Here is a 25,629-nt window from a genome sequence, read left to right on the forward strand (position 1 = left end):
TACCCACCATTTGCTTCGACGTGGATGGAACTGGAGGGTATTATGCTGAGTGAAATAAGTCAATCGGAGAAGGACAAACATTATATGGTCTCATTCATTTTGGGGAATATAAAAAATAGTGACAGGGAATAAAGGGGAAAGGAGAAAAAATGAGTGGGAAATATCAGAAAGGGAGACAGAACATGGAAGACTCCTAACTCTGGGAAACAACCTAGGGGTGGGGGAAGGGGAGGTAGGCGGGGGGTTGGGGGTGACTGGGTGACGGGCACTGAGGGGGGCACTTGATGGGATGAGCACTGGGTGTTATTTCTATATGTTGGCAAATTGAACACCAATAAAAAATAAATTTACAAAAAAAAAGAGTAGGGCAGAGATGGTTTATTTTTTCTTCTTTTTTTTTTTAAGATTTTTTTTTTTTTTTTTTTTTTTTGAGAGACAGGGTCGGGAAGAATATACATGTGTACGGAGGGGAAGAACAGAGAGAAAAGGAGAGAAAGAATCCTCAAGCAGACTCCCTGCTCAGCATAGAACCTAATGAGGGGCTTGATCTTAAGACCTGAGATCATGACCTGAGCTGAAATCAAGAGTTGGACACTTAACCGACTGAACCACTCAGACGCCCCTATTTCCTCTTCATTTAGTCAGTTATTTGTACAGCAGTATTTTATTGTGTGCCAGGTCCTGACATGGGTACTGTCTCTGCCTTTGAAGAATTTATCCCCCTCTACCTCTGACCATTTTATTTTCCACTATTCCCCTGCACACACTCTTTGCTCCAACCAAATGTGAACACTTGCCATTCCCTATATATGTGCTCACACCTTGTGAACTTATTTTTCTCATACTACTCCTTCTGTGGATTTCCTGTCCCCTTTCTATCGTCTGAGAATCCTGCCATTCTGCTCTGTTCCTGAAGCACAAGCACAGTCCTGCAGCTGTGGTTGGTGCTGGGTGACTATTTGTGAACCTGCTAGGATTAGTCAACCACATCATCACACTACAGAAAATTTAAAGGTGAGGATGTAACAAGGTCCATCGTCTTCTGGTTGAGTTCTAGAGTTGGCATAGATCTTTTCAGAGAAGAGAGATTGAAAATGCTTTAACTTATAACAAGATTCAAGCTTTTTAACTTGGTCTAAGATTCACTGAACCATAAAATGAAGTTTGAAGTTTTGTGTAGTTTGTATCTATGAACATAAGACATCTGCTGGTAGCACAGTCAGTTCATCTGAGCTTTGATTTAATGGTTAGTTCCCATTTGTCTGAAAGGAGGTCGTGTACGTACCTCTAAGCGTCTCCCTAAGTTTCAGTGAAATCACATATATGAAAACACTTTTTATTTATTTTTTATTTTTTAAAGATTTACATATTTATTTATTCATGGGAGACACAGAGAGAGAGAGAGAGAGGCAGAGACACAGGCTGAGGGTGAACCAGGCTCCATGCAGGGAGCCCGACGTGGGACTCGATCCCGGGCCTCCAGGATCACGCCCTGGGCTGAAGGCAGCGCTAAACCGCTGAGCCACCTGGGCTGCCCCTGAAAACACTTTTTAAATGTAAAACAATTTTAGTTATAATTAGCCTTGGTCTGATCACCTCAGAGCAAGCCTGTTACCCTTGTAATTTGTACCTAAGCTTTCTATTTGTGTTTATTGTCAGGTATATAGCACATGCATAGCTGTAACTATACTTTCATGTCTCATCACGATTGTCCAAATGAATGTCCAGGGACAGTGAAAAACATGGCATAAGAACCAATACAGGCAGTGACTCTTAAGCTTCTTGGTGTTAGACTGCTTTACACTCTTAAAAATTATTGAGGATCCTAAAGAGCTTTTGTTTATTGGGTTACATCTACTTATTAAGAATAAACACTGAGAACTTTTAAAATACTACATCTTAATGTAAATTTTTATGAAAAATAGCTATATTTTCTTTTAGTTTTGTTTTGTTTTCCATTTTCTTTCTCTGAAGAGTGTTTATTTTTGTTCCATCAGGAAGATAAATTATTGACCAGTCACCTGAACCAGTGGCACTGTTTTATATATTTTTTTGCAAATTTCCGTCATGTCTGGCTGTATAGAACATCTTGATTTTCATATCTACCCCATTCAGTCTACTATATTGTTTCAGTTAAAGTATATAAAGAAAATTTGGCCTAACACAGATATGTGGTTGGAAAAGATAGGAGTATTTCAGTAGCCTTTTCAGAGAATAGTGGACATTAATTTTCATTAATAAACCAAAACTCAAGTGATTGATTCTTAAAGGTTAGTTCCAATGTGGAATCAGAACCATATCATTGAACTTGTGCACTTATTATTACTTTGTACCCTTGTAAGATAATAGGCATGAAAAGGGCAAATGTCTCACTGTTAATATTATGAAAATAGTATTGAGATTCTAGACCCCCAGAATGGTTCTTGGGGATCACCCATCCAGTGGGTCCTGGACTATACTTTGAGAACCAGTGATTTAGAGTTTACAGTTACCTACACTGTCTCTCTCCTTGCTGCTGCTTGTAGGAAGGCAGTGAGGTGGGAGGGGAAGGAGAAGCACAGCAGAAGGAATATGGACTTGAGTTCAACGGATTTGTCCCAGCTCTGCCCCTTCCCAAAAATGGAATCTTGGGCAAGGTTTTGAGCCACTCTTGACCCTTGATATCAGAGTTAGGATTTGAACCTATATCCCTGAACTCTGTGTTACAGTGTTATTAAGTCCCAACACCACTTCCCAACCTTTGGCTCTCTCAGCTGTTCCCTCCTCTTTCTTTTCTGCAGGCCCTAGACTTTGCCCGGCTACTCCTTCCCTCCCATCCCCTCTTGCCCAGGCCTGGTTTTGCCATTAAGATAGGTGTTGTTCCTGTTTCCTCTATTCTCATTCTTTCCTCTAGATAGCTGCACTCCTTTCCCCCTTAAATTTTGTCCCTCAAACATTTACAAATTGCACTTGGGCTCTCTGTCATCCTTCCAAAGCCTGGTGTCAGTCCAATCCGAGCACCCTGGTGCGCAAGTCACTTTTAGGCTCCACCCCAAAATTTGATCTATCACAATACATCTATGAGTTATTGCAGCTCGAGCGTTTTGACACAATACATTATGGTAATCCATGGCACATAGAGACATTAACACTCCCGACTTTGACAAAATACATTGTGAAGTCTTTGAAGGCACCATTACAATTTATCTTGTCATTCAGGAGGAGACCCAGTTCAGCATTAATGTAGATGAACACAGTGTGGCTTTTGTTTCATTTAATTGCTTGTGACCTTTTTAATTGCTAATTTAACAAAATACCAAAGGGTTGTGTTTCAACTAAATTAATAGTTTGGGAGTGGTTTTTTAAATATGTTTATTTTTAGGACATGCTGTTCTCTTTTTTACTTTGAGTAGATAAAAACGTCTTCTCTTGAACATAAGTGGGTTTTTAAATGTGAAGTTGATATATATTAATAATTTTAACATGCAAATGGTATAGTGCTGATGTATGGTTGGTTTTACTCCTTTCTGGAAGGATACAAACAGTAAAGGTATATATGTAAAGTCTTAGAACTTTTCTGGTCCAAAAACGTGCTTTTGGTATCATGCTCTGCTTCAGATGTATGTCTTTAGATATAAAGTGTCTGTTGCATGCACCATTTATTGGGTACTTCTCTCTGCCTTGTACTGTTTTCTTTGTGTTCCTAATACCAAGTTTGTAAGCTCCTAAAGATCAGGAACCCTGCCTTATCCTCACCAGTGTGCCTCCATAGTCTAGCATCCTGCTGGCATGGGGAGAGTAGTTGCAGGTTATAAGGCTGACTGATCTATATGCACACACATGCCCCGTCCGAGCAGCAGTGCTCCTGAGCCTACTTTGAAAAATGGCAGCATAACTCTGAGACCAGAAGTTGTTCCCACTTGGCAGATGACCTGCTTGGGAGTGAATGGCAGATACTAGAAGTGAGCACAGGGACATTCCTTCCCTTCCTACTCTCCCAGATGTTGTTGCCCTTCTCATCACAAAAGCAAATACACCCCTTGTCTTGTGGGACTGGGCTCAGAACTTAGCCCAGTATCAGGGGTGCTTAAATCCTCAAATGGGATATGAATTTATACTGTTGAAGAGTAGAAGGTCAGTGCAAGAATCATTAGTGTGTTGAGCCAGCTCCAGCTGTATAAGTCTTGAACAAAATTAATATAAGGAAATTGACAAGACTTGCTGGTTATTCCATATCTTTAAGACCTCTACTAAAATCCTATCATCTCATCTGCCCATTATTAACATTTCAGCAAAATATAAAGTTTTCATTAATCTCCCACAGCAAATTTAGGATGAAAACTGACACTTGTTTGAGCTTTTAGGACTACATTAGCTGGTGTATTAAACAAAATATGTCACTCTTCAGTAGCTTCTGTAAGAAGCTAAATCAATTTCCAGCCATATTTATGCACCACTTTATCTAAAAGCATCTGAATTATCATTTACAGCTAAGATGCTTTATTAGCAGCTGGCATTGAAATTGCTCAGTAAAAAATTATATGTCACGTTACAGTAATTTTTAAATTGGTTTTAATCCAACATCATAAAATGTAAAACTCTTAAGTGTAGGTGGGTTTTTGGGGGGTTTTTTTGTTTGTTTTTTTAGTAATTGGCATTTTAGCATAATGAGCAGTTACCCCTTTCCAAATCAAATACCTAAAATATTTAGAAAATACTGTATTAGTAAAGAATACAAGTTCTTGAGCTAAGTTATGCCTAATAATGGCATTTTCTCAGATAAGATGGCTTTAACTAATTTTTAAAACAAAAGATTTTAACATTTTATTAAAATGCCACCACTCTCATATTTAAAGGTTTCTAAAAATAGAAATAAACACATCTTTGCAGTTCTGTTTCAGTTAAGTGTATATCGGGAAAGAGAATGATTATTTGAAACTGTGAATTCTAGCCAGCCTCTTGGTTTAAGAGATGGACATTACCTCGAAAACAGTAATGCTTGCAATGATGGCACCTCTGCCCAAAATTATAGGTGTCCCAAAGGAAGGTAACAAGGTAACTTAATGGCCCTTATAGATGTTAAGTGCAACTCTTCTGATCCTAGCGATGTAATATTGGTTAAGTCACTCAGCCTCTCTTGCCACCTTCCTGTGGACATGGCAGCCCGTATTCATCCAGTAAATTTTTATTGAGGCGTTGCTTTATCCTGGGCATGGTGGCACTGGCAGGATCTAGGCTATAATGGTGAGTAGAGCAGTCATTCTGCCTGCTGTCTTGGGGCAGAGATAAATGATGACTAGCCATGACAACATTCTGCAAGAAAATACTGGGTGCAGTTTCAAAAGGACCTGAACCTAGACATGGGGGCCCGGGGTCAGGAAAGCTTTCCCTAGAGTATCATTTGAACTAAGGTCTTCAGGGAGAATAGGGAGAAGACCTGGAGGAATAGGAAGTGGGGGAGAGAGGACAATATGCACAGATGCTCAAAGATGGGACCATATCACAGACCTTCAATAAATGGCCCATTAAGGGTGAGGCTGTGTCTTCATTGAGGGGAGAGCGTTATTGTAGGTGCTGGAGTTATTTTAGCTGGGAAAAATTATAGCGTTTGGAAATCAAACACACAATTCCTGATACATGAGTTCAAGGTAAAGGCATCAGAAACCAACTTTGACTTAAAAGCTACCCTGTAAGCAATACCTCTGGGAAGGAAAAGCATGTAATTGTTAAGCTACCAGTTATATAACAGAATTTTCCCATTTGGTACCCAAATCTAGAGCTTTCCATTCCTCCAACTCTGTCCCAAGGAGTTCTCTCTGGATTTCCTTGTGGAGCCATCTCTGGGTATTCAGCACAACAAGGCTTAGAGCACCCTGCTCTGGTTGGCTTCTGCTATACAAGTGCTCCTATTCCAGTGGTGAATGGCACCAGCAGCTGCACCTTCAGAAGACCACATGTTAAACTCTGGGGGACAGGAAATAATTTAGCCTTGCTTAGTGTTGCCCTGGGCACATAACTTTACCTCCCAAAGCCTAAGATTCCTCATCTGTGTAATACAGAAAATTAGTGCCCACCAGGTTGTTATGATGCTTAAGTGCATGTATAAAGCACTTAGCACCATGCCTGATGTATAATAAGGCACTGATGCACTCATATACACTGGTTCTTTATGTATTGTATTGCATAGTTTGTATGTATGTATTTAGCAGAATTTAGCAAGAGCATACCAGCTACCTGTACTGCTTGCAGAAAATACAGAGATGAATGAGAAACTTAACTGACAATCAAAAAGTTTCTAAATTAGGCCAGTGCAACCACTTAGAAATTTTAGTGCAAGGCTGAATGTGGTCCTCTATGACAGTAGAATAAAAATAATCATGACTGCTAGTTATTATTAAGTATATTATGTGTTAGATTCTTTAAATACATTTTGGTATTCTGTGCATGGTATAAACTGGGGTTCAGAGAGATAAAGTCACTTGCCCAAGATCATATAGCAAGTTAGAGGCAGAGCTAGGAATTGAACCCTAGTCAGTCTGGCTCCAGAGTGCAGTATAAACCAAAACTGCTGTGGAATTCAGGAGGTGGTAGAGTTTGAGCTGTCCTGAGTGGAGTTTTGACAAGTGCAGGGTAAGGTTGGAAGGGGTGTTCTAGGCCAAGACTTCCACATGAGCAAAGGCCCAGGAGTAGAAAAACGTGGACTTGTGTGCAGTCTGAGGAGTTTGGGAGGAGTTGAAAGAAGGTATTGATGAGAAATGACAAGTACAGTTGAAAAATTGTATTTCAGCCAGATTATGGACAGTCTTTTTTTATTATTTTTTTAAAATTTTTATTTATTTATGATAGTCACACAGAGAGACAGAGAGAGAGAGAGGCAGAGGGAGAAGCAGGCTCCATGCACCGGGAGCCCGATGTGGGATTCGATCCCGGGTCTCCAGGATCGCGCCCTGGGCCAAAGGCAGGCGCCAAACCCCTGCGCCACCCAGGGATCCCAGATTATGGACAGTCTTGATCGCTTAGCTGAAAACAGTGCCTCATTCAGGAGGCCATGGGAAGCCAGGGAAGATTTTTGAGCACCAGCCTTCATATTTTCGTTAGTATCACGTATCAGAGTACTCAGCGTGCACAAAGCTCTCACTAAATATCAAATGAATGAGTAAGTAATCAAAGCTTTAGAAAGCTGTATGAATCAGAAAGTCCTGTGGTGGCTGGATTGCAGCGGGAATCTGTGGCCAAAAGGCCAGTGAGGAGACTGTTACAGCCTTCCCAGCAAGAGCAGGCTCATGCCCGCACCAGTGGAGACTGTGGGATGCAAGACAGGAAGCTGATGAACAGACAGTTTGAGGATCTTGGAAAGCATGAGAATTCTTCAAGAGTGTAGATTACTTTTATGATTGGAAAAATTATTATTAAGAAAAGAAACAAGTGTGACCACCCATGCTTTTGTGGTTTTAACTTACTCTCATGGAGACAGAAAGCTTCTGGCAAACAGCAGCTTTTCTATCCTTGCACATCCCTGCTGCCCAGCCAAGGGCCTGCCATCGAATAGGCAGTGTTTGTGGAATTAATTGTTGAATGATGAATATGCTACCATTCTCTGTTTACTGGAATGGCATTATTAAGTCATCGCTCAGCCTTTTCTTCTCCAAATTAAATAGCCCATATTATTTTAATTTATCCCAAAGCATTTTAAGCAGACACCATTTGCCAAGCCTCATGTATCTTTATGTGTTAAACTGCTTTTTCCTCCCCAGGTTCAAGGGCAGACGGAGTTTTTGAGGAGGATTCACAAATTGACATAGCTACAGTACAGGATATGCTTAGCAGCCACCATTACAAGTCATTCAAAGTCAGCATGATCCACAGACTACGATTCACAACTGATGTCCAGTTAGGTAAGTGCACGAACCAGTGATGGATCAGACGGACCCTTTGTATCAGTGGTCAGCAGAGACACAGGGAAAGAAACAACATCCGACTTTTATGTAACCTGAATGACTAATGGTAATTTGTTTTCAGGGAAAATGTTTAAACAGTGAAATATAAAGTACCTCCTTTTTCCCACCTGAGTGCTCTGTCTTGTCTTCTTTTTTATGAAGCAGAAGATTAGAAATAGAACTAACTTGAGACTCTTTTCAAACTGATTGACTTCTGTGAAGTTCCATAATTCTTATCATTCTGTAATTCTCTTACATGCTATCCTTAGAACTGCTTGGTAGCTCTGCCACTTGCTTTTTTTTTTTTTTACTTAGGTGAATTCATTGCTTATTCATTCATGCCTTTATTCAGGAAGCTTTTTAATGATCTCAGAAGTTACATTTGGATCCTCCAAATAATTGAGAATCAACTTTCAATTAATATTTGGGATTAATTTGTTCTAATTAAGTGCTAAATTTCTGTTTTGACTTACACATAACAAGAGTAGATAAAGTGTCGTAGGAGTCAGTATTGTGTCATCATCATCATCATCACGGCTGTCATTTATAGGTATCTGCTGTGCATTAGGCACTGTGCTAAGTGCTTTCCATACACTACTGAGCTACCTAAAAGGAAAGTATTTGTACCTTCCCCATCCAGCAAAGAAGATAAATGAGGTGCCAGTGAAGTGACATCTCATGCCCAGGCTCACACACCAGGTAGGTAGTGGTGTCAGGAACAGAATCCTGGTCTGGCCAACTTAAGTGCATCTGCTCCTTAAGAAAGGACACTGGAAGGAGCAGGGAGTAGGTATGGATGCTAGGCTTAGTCAGATAGCTGACACATACCCTGGCCCTGCCACCTGCCTCTGCCACACTGCCTCTTCCCAGGCCTCAGCTGCTTATGTGTGAAGGGAGGAAGTTTGTGCTCCAGCTCTGAGGCCTGCTGATTAAAGGTTTCTCACAAATGCTCTGTTTGTGTTTCCTAATAAAGTATTTTGTAATGTTGCTATTAGGTTAGCTAATTTGTATTAAGCCTCAAAAATCTCTCCAAATTAAAAAAAAAAAAAAAAGAAAGTCTTTTCAAATATTCCTTCCCAACCTGACTGACTTGAAACACACTGACAGTACAGCTGAGTAAGTCAGAGAGGGGCACCAGACTCACAGCAGCTCTGAATCACAGCTCTGCCAGGAGCCAGCTGCACCAGACAAGTGTCTTCATCTTGCTGAGCCTGAGTCCATTTGGTCCAAATGTGAATATCAGTAGCACCAGCTTCTTCGGATTGCCTTGGGGAACAAGTCAGAGAAGCCATGTGAAGCATTTAGCACAGGGCCTGGCGTGTGGCAGACTTCCTGCAAATGAGAGCTGTTAGTGGAGCACTCAGAGGACAGACTCTGGAGCTAGAAGCTGGGGCTCAAACCCTGGCTCATGTATTAGCAGCATCACCACAGGCAAATGATTCAGAGCCTCAATTTCCTCATTGGTAAAGTGAAGACAGTAGTCCCTATATCATAGATGCGGTATTTATGGGGATGAAATGTCATCACACGTGCAAAATATTTAGGAAGGCACCTGGCACATAGCAAGGCCTCCGTAAACACCAGCTGCTAAGAAGATGGTGATTCTAACAAACTAACTAGATGAATTTAGCACCCAGTAACTTTGAACCAAAACATAGAACCCACCTTTTCTCCCCCTTTCTGGACCTGTTATTGCCTCCTCACAAAAACAAACAAAATGCTAAATATCTAAAATGGTGAAAAAATGAAACAAAAACAAAAAAACTTTTTTATAATGTTGATTTTTAAAACATAAAAATCTTTGGTGTCTTTCTTCCTGGCTCTTCTCATAGAAATAAAAATAATGAGGCTACTCAAAAAAAAGCCAGATTCAAAAAAAGGGAGAAAGATATATACTGTATTATTCTACTATATAACGTTCAAAAATACACAAAAAATAGTGTTGGTGCTATAGTGGTGAGCATAACTGCCTTCCAAGAATATACAGTAATCTACTGTGTAGAAGTAATGATGGTGGTTATCTGGGAGGAGAGGAAGCTGTAGTGACTGCAGGGGAGTCTTGAGATACTGGTAAGTTTTCATTTATTGATCTGGGTACCGATTACATGAGTGTGTAGACTTTGTGGAAAAATCAAGTTATAGATACTCTTAGGACTCATGCGCTTTCTGTTGGTATATTTTCTTTTTTGTTTGTTTGGGGTTTTTTTTTTTTGATATATTTTCAATTAAAAGTTTACTAAAAATAAGAATGATATTCAGACATCTAGTTTGTGTTTGCCTACAATACCTTCCCAGGAACAAAGGAGTGAGTCTAGTTTTTCATTGTTGTTTTGTTTTTTTAAAGATTTTATTTATTTATTTGACAGAGAGAGACAGCACAGTAAGCAGAGGGTGAGGGAAAAGCAGGCTTCCCGCTGAGCAGGGAGCCTGGTGCGGGGCTCCATCCCAGGACCCTGGGATCACAAACTGAGCCGAAGGCAGACACAGCCAGCTGAGCCACCCAGGTGCCCCAGAGTGAATCTAGTTTTAAGAAACCCAATAAAAAAAAAAAAAAAAAAAAAAAAAAAAAAAAAAGAAACCCAATAAGTAGCCTGACTGCAGCCAGGGTACAAGGCAAGGATTTTCCCAGGTGAGCATCATCCTATCCACGGATTCCCAAGGTAAAAAAGCAATGCTTTGGAAAGATAACCAAAATCATGAGCTTCTTGCCCACACATTTTTCCAAAGGCAGAAAAGATTCTCACATGTATATTCACTTAAAGGAAAAGACCCACTAAAGAATCTGTGGGAAGAGCCCTAGCTCTGTAGTCAGGACTGGGTTTAAATCTCAGCATTACCACTTACTTGCAGTATCACCTTGGACAAATCCCTTCTCTTTTCAGTTTTAGTTTTTGTCATCTATAGAATAGGAATTATAACATTTACCTTTCAAGATAGTATAAAAGTGTCCCCTAGAAGGTGTATTCTGAATGGAGGCCTATCTTAGTGTTGCTGTTGTCACTCTCATCTATTTGCCCATAGCTTTCCATGCTAGTCTACCATCTTGAAATTAACCACATCTGTCAGATTAGGTGGTGGCTCTACTGGCAAAGTTTTACTTGTAGCTACAGTGGAGGGGAGACTTCTCAGGTAGAAATGGATGTTGATAGTAATGCAGGTATCTCTCCCTAGAGCAGTGGCTCTCAGAAGTATGCTAGAGGCCAGGTCCCAGTCACCTCTGGATGTTTCCAGTGGTACACATGGCACCCTCTGGTGGAGAGCCACAGCTCTCCATGGAGCTTCTAAACAGAAGTTGCCAGAATATTTGTTTTAATTATGAATCTAAGCTCAATCTTTAGCATCATAAACAGAAATTTAATTAATTAGTTCTAAGGAGTTTTGTGACAGTTACATATACTGCACCCATGTACTATACCATGCAGTGAATAAATAAGGTCATTTCTTGGGGTGCCTCGGTGGCTCAGTTAAGTGTCTGCCTTCATTTGGGGTCGTGGTCTCAGGGTCCTGGGATCGAGGCCCACTTCTCCCCTCTCCCTTTGTCCCAACCCCTCATTCATGCTTCGCTTTCTCTCCCTCTCTCTCTCAAATAAATAAATAAAATCTTAAAAAAAAAAAAAAAAGCTCATTTCCCATCACCATGTAGATGAGTTCCACATATAACTTTAGAACCCCCTCTCCCTCCTTGCACAGCAGGAAACATCCTTTCATTTTAACAGTAACAACAAAAACCTGCAGGAATTCTTTCATTCCAAAACTGAATCTACTGTAAAGTACAGGGCAGCAAACCACACACCTTTTATGAGCATTTGAGTGAGCAGCTGGATTCTGAGATCAGTAAATAATTTATTTTATTTCAACTGACTAGCCAGGTGCTTCAGATCTTTCCTGACACTGATGGATGGTCTCCTCCACTCATCCATCCTGTGTCAGTCAGAACAGAGACTTCACTTGCCCCCTGTGGCAAGTTCTTCTAAGTGGTAAGTGTCTGTGTGTGGCATTTCCCCAGCAACCCTGCTGATTCCATAGAAAACTCCCCATCCGCTCTGAGTCAGTGGGACATAGGAGCACCCGGCAGCAAGCAGAATTCCCAAGCTCCGCTGGGCCATCACAGACACAGACGAGTGTCTGCTCGTCTCCTGATCGGGTAGCCGTGGCTCATGCTCCCAGTTTACCACCTGCCATCTGCTTCTGAGAAAGTCAGGCAAGGAGGAACTCAAACTTGGATCTGCAAGACCCAAACTGAAATGGATTTTTCCACCAGACTTTTCTATGATTGAAAAACTTTCTTGGAATCTATTAGTGAAACCTGTGGCAAAGACCTAATCTTTTTAAATAATACTAACATGAAGAATTACAATTTTTAAAGGTACTTATTTATCAAGTGCTTGCTATGTGCCAGGTACTTTGCTGATCACTCTTATATTCTTGTCTCCTGTAATCATATCGCTATTATTGGATAGTACTGAAATTATCTGCATTTTTTATATGAGGGGATATAGGGAACAATTACTTATTAAGTAATGAAGCTGAGATCAGACCCTAAGACTGCCTAAGGCTGAGTCCTGCACCTAACCCATACTATGCCTTAAATGCAAATTGTCATTGCACTAATGCTCTGTAGTCCTAAGACAGTTTGCAGTATACAGTGAACTTTCACTCCATCACCTTATTTAATCCACACAGAGCATTGATGATACTACTCCCATTTCATGACTGAAAAAAACAAGGCTTGGAGAAATAAATGAAGTAATGTGATGTTACAGAGAATTTAGTGTTTACTGGCACATAGCTATTACTTAATAAGCACTAACATTCTTTTCTCCCTCCCAGCCATCAGGACATGCAGTGGGATATCCAGTCCCAATAACAGAACTGGACTGAAGCCTATCCTCTAAAACAAACCCAATCCATCAAGCCGTGGATGCCTCAGTCATTAATAACTTGCTTTCACAAAGGAAATGGTTACTTGTTGTTGGCGTCTTCCAAATATCCTGCACATCCTTACTGCCCTAGCATCTGGAGGTCCATGTCAGTGGAGCATACTTGCTGCTAGTCCATCCTCCATTCACAGTGTTTGTCAGTCACTGCCCAGACCTGACCTCAGAACTCTTTCTAACATATCCCTATAAGAAATCCCTACTGCACAGTTGAAGTTAGTTCTTAAATTAAGTTGAAGTCTATTCACCATCCCTGCTCTGTAAGCCTGGAAAGGTTACCAGGCAAAACCATCATGCCTAACCATTCTGTTCTTTCTCAAAAACATTCTTGGAATATTTCATCTTGTCTGCTTCCTATCTGTGTTGGGCCTAAATGTATAGGTACCTTTAAGTGTAGACCTTGCTTGAGTTTATACCAAGCTGAGGTCATTTCCATTAACTTGATCTCCCATGTGTCTGATCCTGTGTGCCTGACCATAGAATCAGGCAGTAAGACATATGTGCTTCCCAGACATGCCAAGGCTGACAGCTTGAAGTAAGTTTGGAAAAAATCAAACTAAAAGGGTCAGATGGTGAGTGCCAGCCACAATCTAGGAAGCCTATAGTATACTATCAGTAAGTATTTGTTGGCTGCCTGATGGAAGGTGAATTATGATGCACTAGCCAAGGGGCTGCCAGAAACCCATATAAGAAAGCAAAGAGGACCAAGATATCACCATTGTATACTTCTTATTTACATAGTACCTTAGAGTAGTGATTGCGACCCAGACTGCATATCAGAATCACCCAAGTCCCTGACCACATCCCCAGACCTGCTAGCTCAGAATCTCCCCTTAATTGTGGGGTTTGGGAAATGCAGCCTTTCCGTATTCAACGGACTTTCTTGCCCCTTATCTCTTTGTCCAAGTCTTATTTTTATGACTGGGCAGGTCAGCCTTGTTTCCCCGTTACAGAGTCTTGGTACTTTGATGGTTGTGACACTGTGTGAATTCCTTCACCTTGTCATTCGTCAGCATAGACCTTCCCCATAGCACCAAAGGTATAATTACTGAATCTGTAATATACCGTGTAATATACCATGAATTCCATCTGTGTCATAATTGCATATATAACCTAACATCATTCTGTGTAAGATAAACAGATTCTGTGTGGGATTTACAGTTAAAGACTATATCATAAAATAATCTTGCTGAAAGTTTCTGTGGTTACCTCCACTATCTCTTCATAAAACAATCCATATGTATAATCATAACACTTGTGATCATAGTAGTTATTTGTCAAAAGTATCAAGTACAATAGCATATACCATAGAGAAGGCAGAGAGGTTTCATCTCATAAACTGATTCCAATCAAGTTTGTAATGGCTGCCCAGAGCATTATGCTGAGGCAGCATCGGGAGCTGTGTCTGAGGGCAACATAAAGAAACTCTGTGATTGATTAAAAATGCCTGCCCTGGACCTGAGAATGATGAGAGGCAGCATATTTGCCATCTATTGTCTTCCCTGGTTTATCTGTCCTATTGCAGTTATTATTTAACCCCCTAGCCAATACCTACAAGCCAGTGCTAAAGGAAGACTTCATTACAGTGCCATTTCTTAATATGCAATATGCAAACTTAAGAAGCACATACACAAGACAAAGTGAATGAAAGCAAACAGCTGTGACCTGCACTTTTTTTATTTTTTAATTTTTTTTTACTCACTCTGGTGCTTTGTGTGGCTCTATGAAAAAAATACTTGCCCCTGTTATTTTCCATTTGGGGTACCTATGGAGTATAGTTCAAGTAATTACATAATTTGGAAATGTGGGTTCTTAGCAGTAGATAGATTTTCCCTCCATATTTCTGTTTCATTTTCTTACTGAATACTAAGGAGATACCCTCCTCCATTCAGATCCACAAAAATGATCATGAGAGACATTCATCACACTTAGCTCCAAAATCCCTGGGTCCACTCAGTAATTTGAGGATGGCAGTTCTAGTATCACATGACTGTTCTATCCCTGTTGTGACAGCATTTTCTGAACCAAAATTTGGAATAGAGCTTAACAGGTACTAATGAGCTTATGAAATAGCAGGACAAATACTATCAAGACTGCCTCCAGAAAATGTTTCTTATCACATTAGTGCTTAATGCAGTGATTGCATTGAGGGAAAATCCCCTGATAGGGAATGTCAGAAACTCAGGGTTTTTCCTAACTGTGTACCTTACTCTAATTCCCTGCTCCCAGATCTACCCTTTTGAGAACACCTGTTGAATAATCTAATGTTACTAAGGATAATGTATCAGGAGGACAGATGGTTGAGAAAGCCTTGAGAATTGGAAAAGTTGAGAGCCACTGGCATAAAGAAATTAATGGGGGTAGGATACAGGAGCATCCATCAAGGTTCTGTATTCCTTTTACCATGCCCTCAGCCTTGGCAGTTGAGCTCCATCCGTGTACCAGGACCTGAACATGAGGAAGAGCTGGTCCTTCCCCACTCTACAAGTGATGTCTTAAATTCTCTTAGGAGATGGCATACTGCTTCCTAACTGACACCGTAAGCTCCCCTGAAGTATCTATTTACCAGGAGAATATTTAGTTTGGGAAACTAACGCCCCTAATAGACAATCTTTGTAAACACCTTTTTCACAGAGAGACCTTAGTCCTCATCCAGGGACAGTTGTTACTGGTTGAAACAGTCCCAGGTCTCATTCAGTAAGCTCCATCTTTGTGCTGAGCGCTATGCCGAGTACAGCTGTACATTCATGATTTCATTCATGTTCAGGCCTTAGTTTTCATTCCAAGGATAATGGCCTAGTCAAGTACACTCAGACTTGTCACTGAGTCCCCAACTGACCACACATTGGAATTGGCAGCTCTTAGCTATGGTTCCCAAAAGGTTTTAGATGGTGAGCCCTTGAATGGAACCATTGATTCTAGGTCCCAGTACCCCCACTTGATTTCAAGAAGGTAAGGCTCTACTGGGTCTCATTAGTTGTGGCCAAAATATGATATTGTTATCTATTTTTGGGTCCCTAAGGACGACAGTGCTTTTCATACTGTAATGCATTTGATCACAATGTGAATATACCCACTATATAAACAATGCATTGAAACAGGAGAACTGATCTGTTTAAATCCTGGCCTGATAGTCTGGGATATGAATTATGGGTACAGCTCTGTCATTAATGGGTGACATCAGACAAGTCATATCCCCACCCTGAGCCTCAATTTCTTAATATGGAAAATGTAAGCCCCAGACTAGCTGATCTCTGAGGTCTCATTAAGCCCAAACAGCCTTTGTATCTGATCCTGTGTGTAAATTCAGACAAGTCTCAAAGACTTCCCTGACTGCTCTGTGGATTCTATCGATTGGCTGTGTGGATTCAGCACAATCCACTCCAGCAAAGAGTTGTTCAGTGGCACTCCCAGGGGCTTTTCCAGGCTTTCATAGACTCTAGGTAACCCGAAGACAAGAGGATTGTAGAATTATATGAAAAGCTACTCCAGGATTTAACAACAGTGGAGCTTTTCTAGTCTTAGATTCAAAGTTGTGGGAAATTGATGAATGAAGCACAGTTCATGATGTCTGAGCAAATAAATAACTCAGGAAATACACTGAGGCACAGAATGTTAAATGCCCTAATTTTTGCCAAATTGGTGTTTTAGCTTCTTGGAAGGGCATTTTAAGCGTGCCTTAGGGAAGGTTGTGCCTCCTGAGAGTCAGGCATGAGCCTCTGGAACAATAGGAAGCAGCAGACTTGTCGGGACACATCCTAGATTTGGTCAGATAGATCTGCCCTTCAGCCCAGTTTTGCCATTTGCTGACTTGATTTCACCCTACGTAAGTACATCATTTCACCTTTCTGCAGTTCATTTCTAATAATCTTACTAATAATTGATTGAGCCTTCTTATGTGCCAGGCACTCTACTGAGTTTTTTACATACTTATGCCACTCTATCTTCAAGACACTCTGGAAGACGGTTCTGTTTATTACCCCCTTCTGCAGAGGAGAAGGCTCAAGCTTACTATGGGAGAAGTACATTCACCCAGGATAACAATAATGGGAATGTACCAGCAAAATCAAGATCCCCAAACTAATGACCTAGAGACTTGGGTGCAGCTGAGGTGGGTGAGGGTAGCAGGGGGTTCCCCTAGCACATGTTTTTACAGCTCCAGGTGTGAGAATGGTCTTCCTAATGTCAAATTGAACTCCTGGAGGTTGCGGGAAAGAAGTATGGCTAATGACCCTCGGTGATGGGAGATTACTACAGGGATGCATAGGGTTGAAGATATTGGTCTCCCCAGTTGGACATTCATTCTGGATCCTGGCGCTTCCAAGGCTGGGATGTAGAGCAGGTCCCAGAGATAATGCCTCTAGACTAGGGCCAGGCAGGTCTCTTGTTCACATCCCTCCTGGGGCCCGGTGAACTTCCTTTCCAGACCCTCATTGCAGGGTCTGTGTCATATTTCTTAGCCCAGTGCCTAACTCCTTGATAATGACAGTCATGAGAAGTTGTGGTATAGGTCACTGGCGACATATTAAGCACTATTCCAAGCACTTTACAAGTCTTATTTAATCATCACAAAAGCCCAGGAGGTAAATTCTGTTATCATCACCATTTTATAGTAACTTGCCCAAAGTCACGTGGTTAGGCAGTAAGGAAACTGATACTCAAACTCAAGACTCTCTAAATCTAAAGTCCCTATCCCTAACCAATCTGTACAATCTGTACTGCCTTTATATATAAAACAGGCTCCTACTGCCTTCCTGGTCAGAAGTGTGGTAAGCTGTCAGTAAGTCGCTCTACACAAAAGGACCCAGCACACGGGCTGCCCAAAGGAGGTACCCAGTCTCTTAGCAGAAGATGATATACATGCTTATTTCCTTTTATGGAAATCTTTTGGTTAGTTAAAACAGATGAGGGTTTCCTTGTGATAACTCTAAAGCCTTGGACAAATAGTTTCCCCAGATTGCTGTATATACATTAGAGTTGCATTTTTCTTTATTTTGAGCTGTCTTGTTAGGGAAGGATTTATATGCTGGCATTGACATAGGACAGCAATCAGGCATTGTTTTCTGCCTTTGACAGTTGGCGTGATACTTTGCTTCCAGTGAAGTTTGACTCACTGTATCTGGAAGCTGTCAGAAGTGGGAGCATGAAAAGGTCATGATGGATGGCCATGGATAAGTGGGTAGGGGAGGAGAGCTGGTAAAAGAAGACAAGTGGCCTCCCTTATTTCTGAGGGAAGGGGCTGACCCTGTCCACTTCAGGCCAGCCCTCATGCTGTCTTCATCACTTCCCACAGCTGGTCAGGTAAGGCCTGCCAGGCACCATTTGTGGGAGTGGCCCCCTGGGTGGCTATAATGCAGCCATGGGAGGGAGCCCTTCCCAGCAGCTCAGCCACTTGGGTGCTTGAGAACTGCTAAGTGGAACTGGTCTTCGTTTAGGGCTGTTTTCATGATTATTGTCACGTTTAGTCAAAAGTACCCCCAGAGGGCCATTGAGCCTGGGGGGTGAGAAGAGAGAGGCTCCCCACCAGCGTGGGGCCTCGATCTCCTCCCGGGTTTCGGCACCAAATGTCAGGTTTAATCCGATCGGTAGTGAAATGGAATAGAGAGGCCAGGCAAAAGTTGGTCGAAACAGGCTTTTAATGGGATGCGCTCTCGGGCGAGGTTCCGAGGCCCGCAGGGGAGAGAGAGAGCAGGGACGTCGCAGGGGAAGTCGCCCCCTGGCAGGTCGCAGGTGGGTTTATGAGGAGTTTTTGGCAGGAGGGTTGGTAGGGAAATATGGGGGGAGGTTTCCTTATTTGATGGTGTTTTTCAGGTTTTCGGTCTTTTCCGGGTCTTGGTTTGTTTTTTTGTTTTTTGTTTTTTTCTAGTTAGGGCAAGGATTACGGGTTTCATAAACTAAGTCAGGGTAGGGCGGCAAGGCGGCATTGGCGGGAAGATGGGGGTGGGCGGCGTTATTGGGAGGTTGCTGGCCTCTGGTCGGCCACTTTGAGGTCCCCAGTCTCGCCAGCCCAACAATTATCAATCACAGGATTCAGCTTACTCCCTTCCCCACACTGTAAAAGTTAGGCAGGTGTACTGAATCCTGAAATAGAAACCAAGAAAATGTCAGCTCCTAAAATGATGTTTGTTTTTATTTTGAGTGAAATTTCTGTTTTAGAAAAGAACAGAAAAGGAAAAGATATAATTCTACTAGCAAGAATTGACCACTGTTGCCAGTTTGGAGCATATCCATTAGATCTCCTTTCTATAAATATCTTTTTCCTCTGCTTTTCACTTAGCTTCACAAGAATTCTTCCAAGTCAAACCTTTTCTCATACACATTTTTTCATGGTTGTGTTATATTCCATCATGATTGGATTAACTATTCCTCTATTGGCCGTTTAATTTGGAGAAATGTAAACTTAACAAAAGCCAACTTCCCTTGTTTTCTTGGATGTATGTTTATAGTTTGAATTACCTAAAAATAGTGCCCAAGTGACACTTTAAGGAGCACACCTGCCTTTCTTTCATGACTTTAAACAAAAGCTTTTGTCAAGGACATTAAAACCGTGCTCAGTGGCCATACAGAAGAATATTGATAGGCTTTCATGCTCCATGTTGCCATGTCGGAACAAAAGCAGGTGTGCATTTATCAGCACGTTTGAATGTTTGTGTTTGTTCATTGGTAAAAATTGAAAAAGGATACTAAAGACTAAACTAAGCAGAATTCCTTATTACATCTGGACTTAACTGAATGAGGCTGTGCAAAGCAGTGGGAAGTACCATACTTGGGAACCAAGTAAGTAGCTCTGGGTATAAAATGGCTTTTCCACGGAAAAGCTCCCCAACCTTGGACAAGCACCTTCACCCCTCCTGGGGGATGTTATATAAAACCCCTAGCATAGTTCCTGCAGAATGGCATAGTGGCTGAGAGAACAGATTCTGGAACCAAATTTCCCGACTTTCTCTAAATTCTAGCTCTGCCACTTTTTAGCCATGTGACCTTGGGCAAGTTACTTAACCTCCCTGTGTTTCAGTTTTCTCATCTATAAAATAGGGCTAAATATAGTAGTAACCAATGTGATAAGACTGTCCTGAGATTTGAATCAATACACACAAAGGATTTCTAACCATGCTAACATGTATTTGGTGCCAGGTAATAATGTTCATTCTTATTTGCCCCTGGCCCGGACTGTTGTGCCAGCTTCCTAACTGGTCTCCTCTCCTCCAGGCTACTTTCTCTGTCCAACCAAGAAAGACCCCTTGAGCTCCCCAGGCAGGGAAGAAGAGGTCTCTGTTTGCTTCCAGCCGAAGTTCTGGAGACTCAGCAGTGGCTTCTAGGTACATTGAGGAGAATGGGCTCCAAGGCTAGACTGCCACAGACCCTCCTGAACTGGAAGCAGAGGGTTGTCACTTGTGCATCAAGAGCAGATCAGCTCCTGTGGGCTGTGTGCCCTGCTTTAAGAAGCTAAGACTCACACATCTCAAGCAAGGTGAAATTATTTAATGTACAAAAGGATTTTTCCCATCAGGAAAGATTCCCCCTACAGGTTCCTTTAAATAGTGACTCCTCTAGGCGGCGAGTATTTTACAGATCATTAACTACTTGACTGAAAGCCTGCAGGGCAGAGAAATTTAAAACTAAAGTGTTGGGAGCCCCTGCCAATTACAGATCAATCCAAAATTAATATAAAGTGTCTCTGGAACTAGAAGTCAGTGGGAAAATGTGATTTGATTCAGAAAAAAATCTGATTTACAGGCAACTTTTTGGGAGCACATTAGTTGTTTAAATGATGTTCCACCTGCCTGCCCATCTTGAACCTAATGCATTCATTTCCCACATCTTCATCCCCAAACTCCAGGATTGGGGTTCCCCTCTGCGAACAGACACTGCACAATAACCCCCAGAAAGGGTGTCTTTGGGAAAGTGTTCTTGTGGCCATGCAGAGCGCATGCAATTGATGCAGAGATACAGCCAGAAATGGATGAACTCTACAGTAACAATTTGCAGATAAAAATAATAGAAGTTAAAGTGTACTTTACATGATAAAAGAAAGATGAAAGAGGATGAGAGTCTGTTACATCTGAGATGGTTACAAAAGTCCTGCTTTGTGAAGTAGGCTCTGTTGAAAAGATTGATGCCATGGGGAGTGACCTTGGCTTGGAGCAGGAGCTGGTGATGTATGTATGAGCATCCCTCTGCTAAATGGACCCAGATTTGTAGCACTAATATACATGGGAGCCCAGAACCAAACTCAGTATAGCAATAAATCAACAGCCACTTTGGGTGTCATTTCTGGTTTATATTCCACTATTGTTCTATCACTTTAATTCATGTCACTATCATCTTTTCATCTGGAACAGTTTTATATAATTTTCCAGTGGAGTTACCTGACAAATCCTATCAAATTAACAAGGTACATTAACAATATTGACTGACTACAGCTTCAGGAGTTGCAGGACCGTAGAACAAAATTTTAAAGCTGTGCCTCTCTAGTGATGCTTTTTTTTCCCCTTCTCTTGCTAAGAAAGGAATATGGGGCAGGGTTTATTCTACATAAGAGATATGCACATTTATTTATTTATTCTACATAAGAGATATGCACAAAAAGTCTGCTCACTTTTTGACTTTTATAAATGTCAAAATAAGCAGAAGAAAGAGGCGGGGACCAAAAAAATTAAAAAAACCACTTGCTACCAACAGCTATGGCATCAGTACTTTCCTTCTTTCAGGGAACTATAGAAATGTCCAGATCTCTTACAATTAATGACCAAATTGGAGGGAAGAGTGTAACTGGGTAGTCGTAATCTATTTTAAGTGAAATGTAATAAAATTGGTCTCCTGATACATTCTCACCCTCCTGAAATCATCTAGACCTGAATGACCAGAGTCCATTGGACTTATGACATTATGCCTAATTGAAATATGGTGTTCCTGAAATATGTCTAATGTCAAATTCCAGCATTCAATTAATAAAAAATACCAATTGTTCATCTTTTCCAAAGACCACACAGTAATGACCAGGGTTAAGCAACTGTACTGCATTGTCTCTTCTGAAGACAGCAGATAAGACTCTACTGGAATCTGTCTGTTTGGCCTCCTGCCTTTGTCTAACTGCTATTTAAGATTTCTTTATTCATAAAATAAAATAGAAACGGAATATGTGGCAGACCATAACACTAGAATTTTTTTTTATATTTGTTTTCTTGTTTAATTTTAAATTTGCTCTCAGACTGTGGTGATTGTGTTATTTGGGTTTTTTTGTTTGTTTGTTTTGTTTTTTAATTGAGCTGTTTCTTTTATCTGCTTTTTCTTTTGGTCTACCAAGTTTTCTCATGTTGTACTGAAAAATTTCTGAGTGTGACCCCTGGAATGAAATGTATTAATTTTGATTGTCTTTTTGTTACAGCATGTACATTTGTGGTTTTAATTATCTCATACTTTATTTGATTTTGCTTTTTTCCACTTTGCCCCTGACCTTTAAACTATGACCTAAATATTAATTACTTTCAAGATTCTCTCTGAGGCGCACTCTGGAAGGCATATTGAAGGTTTTTGTCTTACTTCATAAACAGATTCCTCGATTTTCAGTAAAATGGGAAAAAGAGAGCATGCAGCCTAGATCATATGTGTGTGTCAAGCTGAGAGTATACTGCTCAGTAACACTGGGAGAGCAATTGCTATATATTGCCACGGTTATTCCAGGACACCTTTCATCCCTGGCATTACCTTTGTTCTCCTAACACCTTTGCTTCCAGTCACTGTACGATATGTTATGTCTTTCACAGCTCTGAAAATGGAACCTGAAGTGCCAGTATTTAACATGCTGGATTCCTGTTATAAAGCCTTTGTTGCATAAAGCTCACACCCAGTGCTGTTTCTCCCTCAGCAGAGAAGCAGTGACCTCCACAGACTGAAGCCAGGCTCCCAGACTTGAACTTGGAAGGTTTTATGTAAAGGACCCTTTGATCCTCCTGTGACTTCTTCTCAATATAGTTTGCATAATTATTTAGTAGCAGAGAAGGGAAGAGATAGATTTTTCCTATTTTTAGTGTGTAAGATTTTTCTGGATCAGAAAAAAGACTACTGATCAAAATTGTTTGTTTTTTTAGTGAATCTTACATTATGTTTTACTTCATTACAATCAAGGTGTTTTGTAGGGTTAACAATATGTAGGTAAACTCTCTATTGTATCTGTGGTACATCTAAGATGGCATGTTTCTTAATACTTTTTTATATGGGTTTTAGTGGCTTCTCCCCGCAACTCACCCACCCAGGAAACCAGGCTGTGCAACTTCTGTGTGCCGTTGGAGTCTCCTTATGTCTGTCTTAAGCCCATGGCATTCCCCAAAGCCCTAAGAAAGAGCTCTTGTTCATCCAATTTAGGATTTGCAAAACAGGTCAAATGATTACACTGAAATCACTTACACTTTCCACATTTATGCCTTATTTTTTTGTCCTTCCCTTATCCTCACCCCCCCCCCCCCCCGGCCTTACAGGTATCTCTGGAGACAAAATAGAGATAGACCCTGTTACGAATCAGAAAGCCAGCACTAAGTTTTGGATTAAGCAGAAACCCATCTCAATCGATTCTGACCTGCTCTGTGCCTGTGACCTTGCTGAAGAAAAAAGCCCTAGTGAGTAGTCCCTTTTATTTATGTCTCCTTTCTCTCTTCCCCCTCTTCCCCTCTGTGTGCTGGGTGCCAGGAGAATATATTGCCACCGTGTCCTTTTTTCCTTGGGTCTATTTAATCCATTACCAGAAATTTCTTTTAATCAAACAGGATTGTATTATGGTGCCCAGAGCCTGACATGAGCCCCCATCCTGTTAGGTCTTGATGGCAGCAGAGAACCTCATAGCACGGTTTCTGACCTTAGGAGCCCCACTCTGGGGGCTGGGGACCTAGGGGCAGGTTCCTGATGCACCAGAGCCCTCATGCTCTCCCTTCTTCTTCCCATTTGGGGCACTTGAGCAGTCAGACCTGGACCTGCCTTCCTTCTTTGCCAGATAGAGGGAAGCTAGGAGATTTCCTGTGGCAGCCGAGGACTAGATTTAGATATCCATCAAGCCGGAAGTGTCAACACCCTCCAGATTATTGGCAGCTGCATGACCTACCAGCTCGTAATTAAACTCCTTCTTGGTCCTGCAGAAGAGATCGCTGCTGGGTTGGCACTCCTCTGCTTAAATTATCAAAGTAGATACAGTCTGGTTATATATTTTTGGCATATTATATTTTTGCAGTTAAGTAATTGAGTGTAGCATTTAGATTCATTATTTTTAAGCCTTCAGTCCCATCAATAGGCAGAAAGGACGAGATCACACTGAAATTCCTTCATGGAAGAAAAAAGTTTAAACTGTACAAGAATTTGTTAGTTGCCTGGAAAAGGCTGCAAGAGAGTAGTTGTCAGAGTCTGGTATATATCAGCATTGCCTGTGGACCCTATTTATTTTTTATTTTAATTTTTTTAAAGGTTTTATTTTATTTTTTTCATGAGAGACACAGAGAGAGGCAGAGACATAGGCAGAAGAGGCAGGCTCCCTGCAGGGAGCCCAGTGTGGGACTGAATCCCAGGAACCCCACCTACCCACCCCCATCACGACCTGAGCCAAAGGCCAGATGGTCAACCACTGAGCCACCCAGCGCCCCCTGTGGAGCCTATTTAAAATGCAGTTCTCCAGGGCCCATCCCCAGTGGGGTTTTTTGGTGGGGGAGAGGGGGTATTTATTTTATTATAGAGCAAGTAGGGAGAGGGACAGAGGGAAAAAATCTTCAAGCAGACTCCCTGCTGAGCAGGGATCCTGACACAGGTCTCAATCTCACAACCCTGAGATCATGACCTGAGCCAGAACCAAGAGTCAGATGCTTAACTGACTGGGCCACCCACACACCCCTCCCCAGTGGGTTCTGATTCATTAACTTGGAGGATGATACGAGCTTCTAATTTTTGTTAATCCCCTTTATTCCAGTGCCCACTGAATTGGGAACCAATGTTGTAAGGAGTGACATACTCAAAAGAAACAGTAAGAAATGTAAAGGCCAGCAAGTGTTTATAATATGGTTCAAGTTTTTGAGATAATACTAAGCAGGGACATAGGAGCAGAGAGCCCCCTGAAGGGGTCCTATGGACAGGGCACCTGCCACATTGCCTCATTTCTGGGTGGGTATTTGTTTTATCAAATCCAGCTGTGCTAGGCTACATAATCTCCTCCTTTCAACCCATTGGTCTCCAGCTTGACAAAAAGGGAGAACCTAGTGACAGGGGAAAGGAGGCAGACCATGCCCACCCACTCTCACTTCCTGCCATTGTTGTCATCCTAGTGAGGGGATTCTGCAAGATGGCAGCCAGAAGGGGCTGGTGAGAAAATTGTTTACTGCTCTGGGGCACTTGCCTCCACCTCTAGATAAACATCTTCTTCCTAATTCCTCCCACTCCAGCTTATCAGCCAATAAAGATGTCATTGTTCTGGCATCTTTCTTCCCAAGAATTCAGGATGCTTTGAAAAGTAACATTTTGAAATTCTCCATGTCTCTGAGAAATGAAAGGCAGTTGCTTACATGTTCATAGATGGATAAGCTGGAGTAGAAAGGTTAGGGAAAGAACTAGAAAAAGGATTCAGATTTCCTTTACACTCATACCAAGACACTCACATGCCAAAGAAGTCTGTGTGTGATTCAGGCACTGAAAGTGAAGGGTGTAACACACCCTAAGAGGGAAGGAAGAAAAGATGCGCAGCCACCACCTCCCAGTTGCCTCTTGCCATCAGGCAGTCAGGAAGTAAATATTACACATGTCTG

At 41.5% G+C, this 25,629-nt stretch overlaps 1 protein-coding gene across 15 annotated transcripts in view; it reads left to right on the plus strand.

The window, feature by feature from the left end:
* The window catches only part of MAPKAP1 (MAPK associated protein 1), a 253,255-nt gene that overhangs the window by 201,179 nt on the left and 26,447 nt on the right, over positions 1 to 25,629 (plus strand). For 13 of the 15 annotated variants that reach the window (XM_049115024.1, XM_049115025.1, XM_049115027.1 and 10 more), the window contains 2 exons: positions 7,734 to 7,874; positions 23,332 to 23,469. In XM_049115024.1, the coding sequence (XP_048970981.1) occupies positions 7,734 to 7,874; positions 23,332 to 23,469 (279 nt within the window). Of the gene's footprint in view, positions 1 to 7,733; positions 7,875 to 23,331; positions 23,470 to 25,629 lie in introns of those variants that run through there. The other 2 variants (XR_007413273.1, XM_049115026.1) reach the window with 2 other exon arrangements.

This window comes from Canis lupus, chromosome 9 (assembly GCF_003254725.2).
Source record: "Canis lupus dingo isolate Sandy chromosome 9, ASM325472v2, whole genome shotgun sequence".
Lineage (NCBI taxonomy): Eukaryota > Metazoa > Chordata > Mammalia > Carnivora > Canidae > Canis > Canis lupus.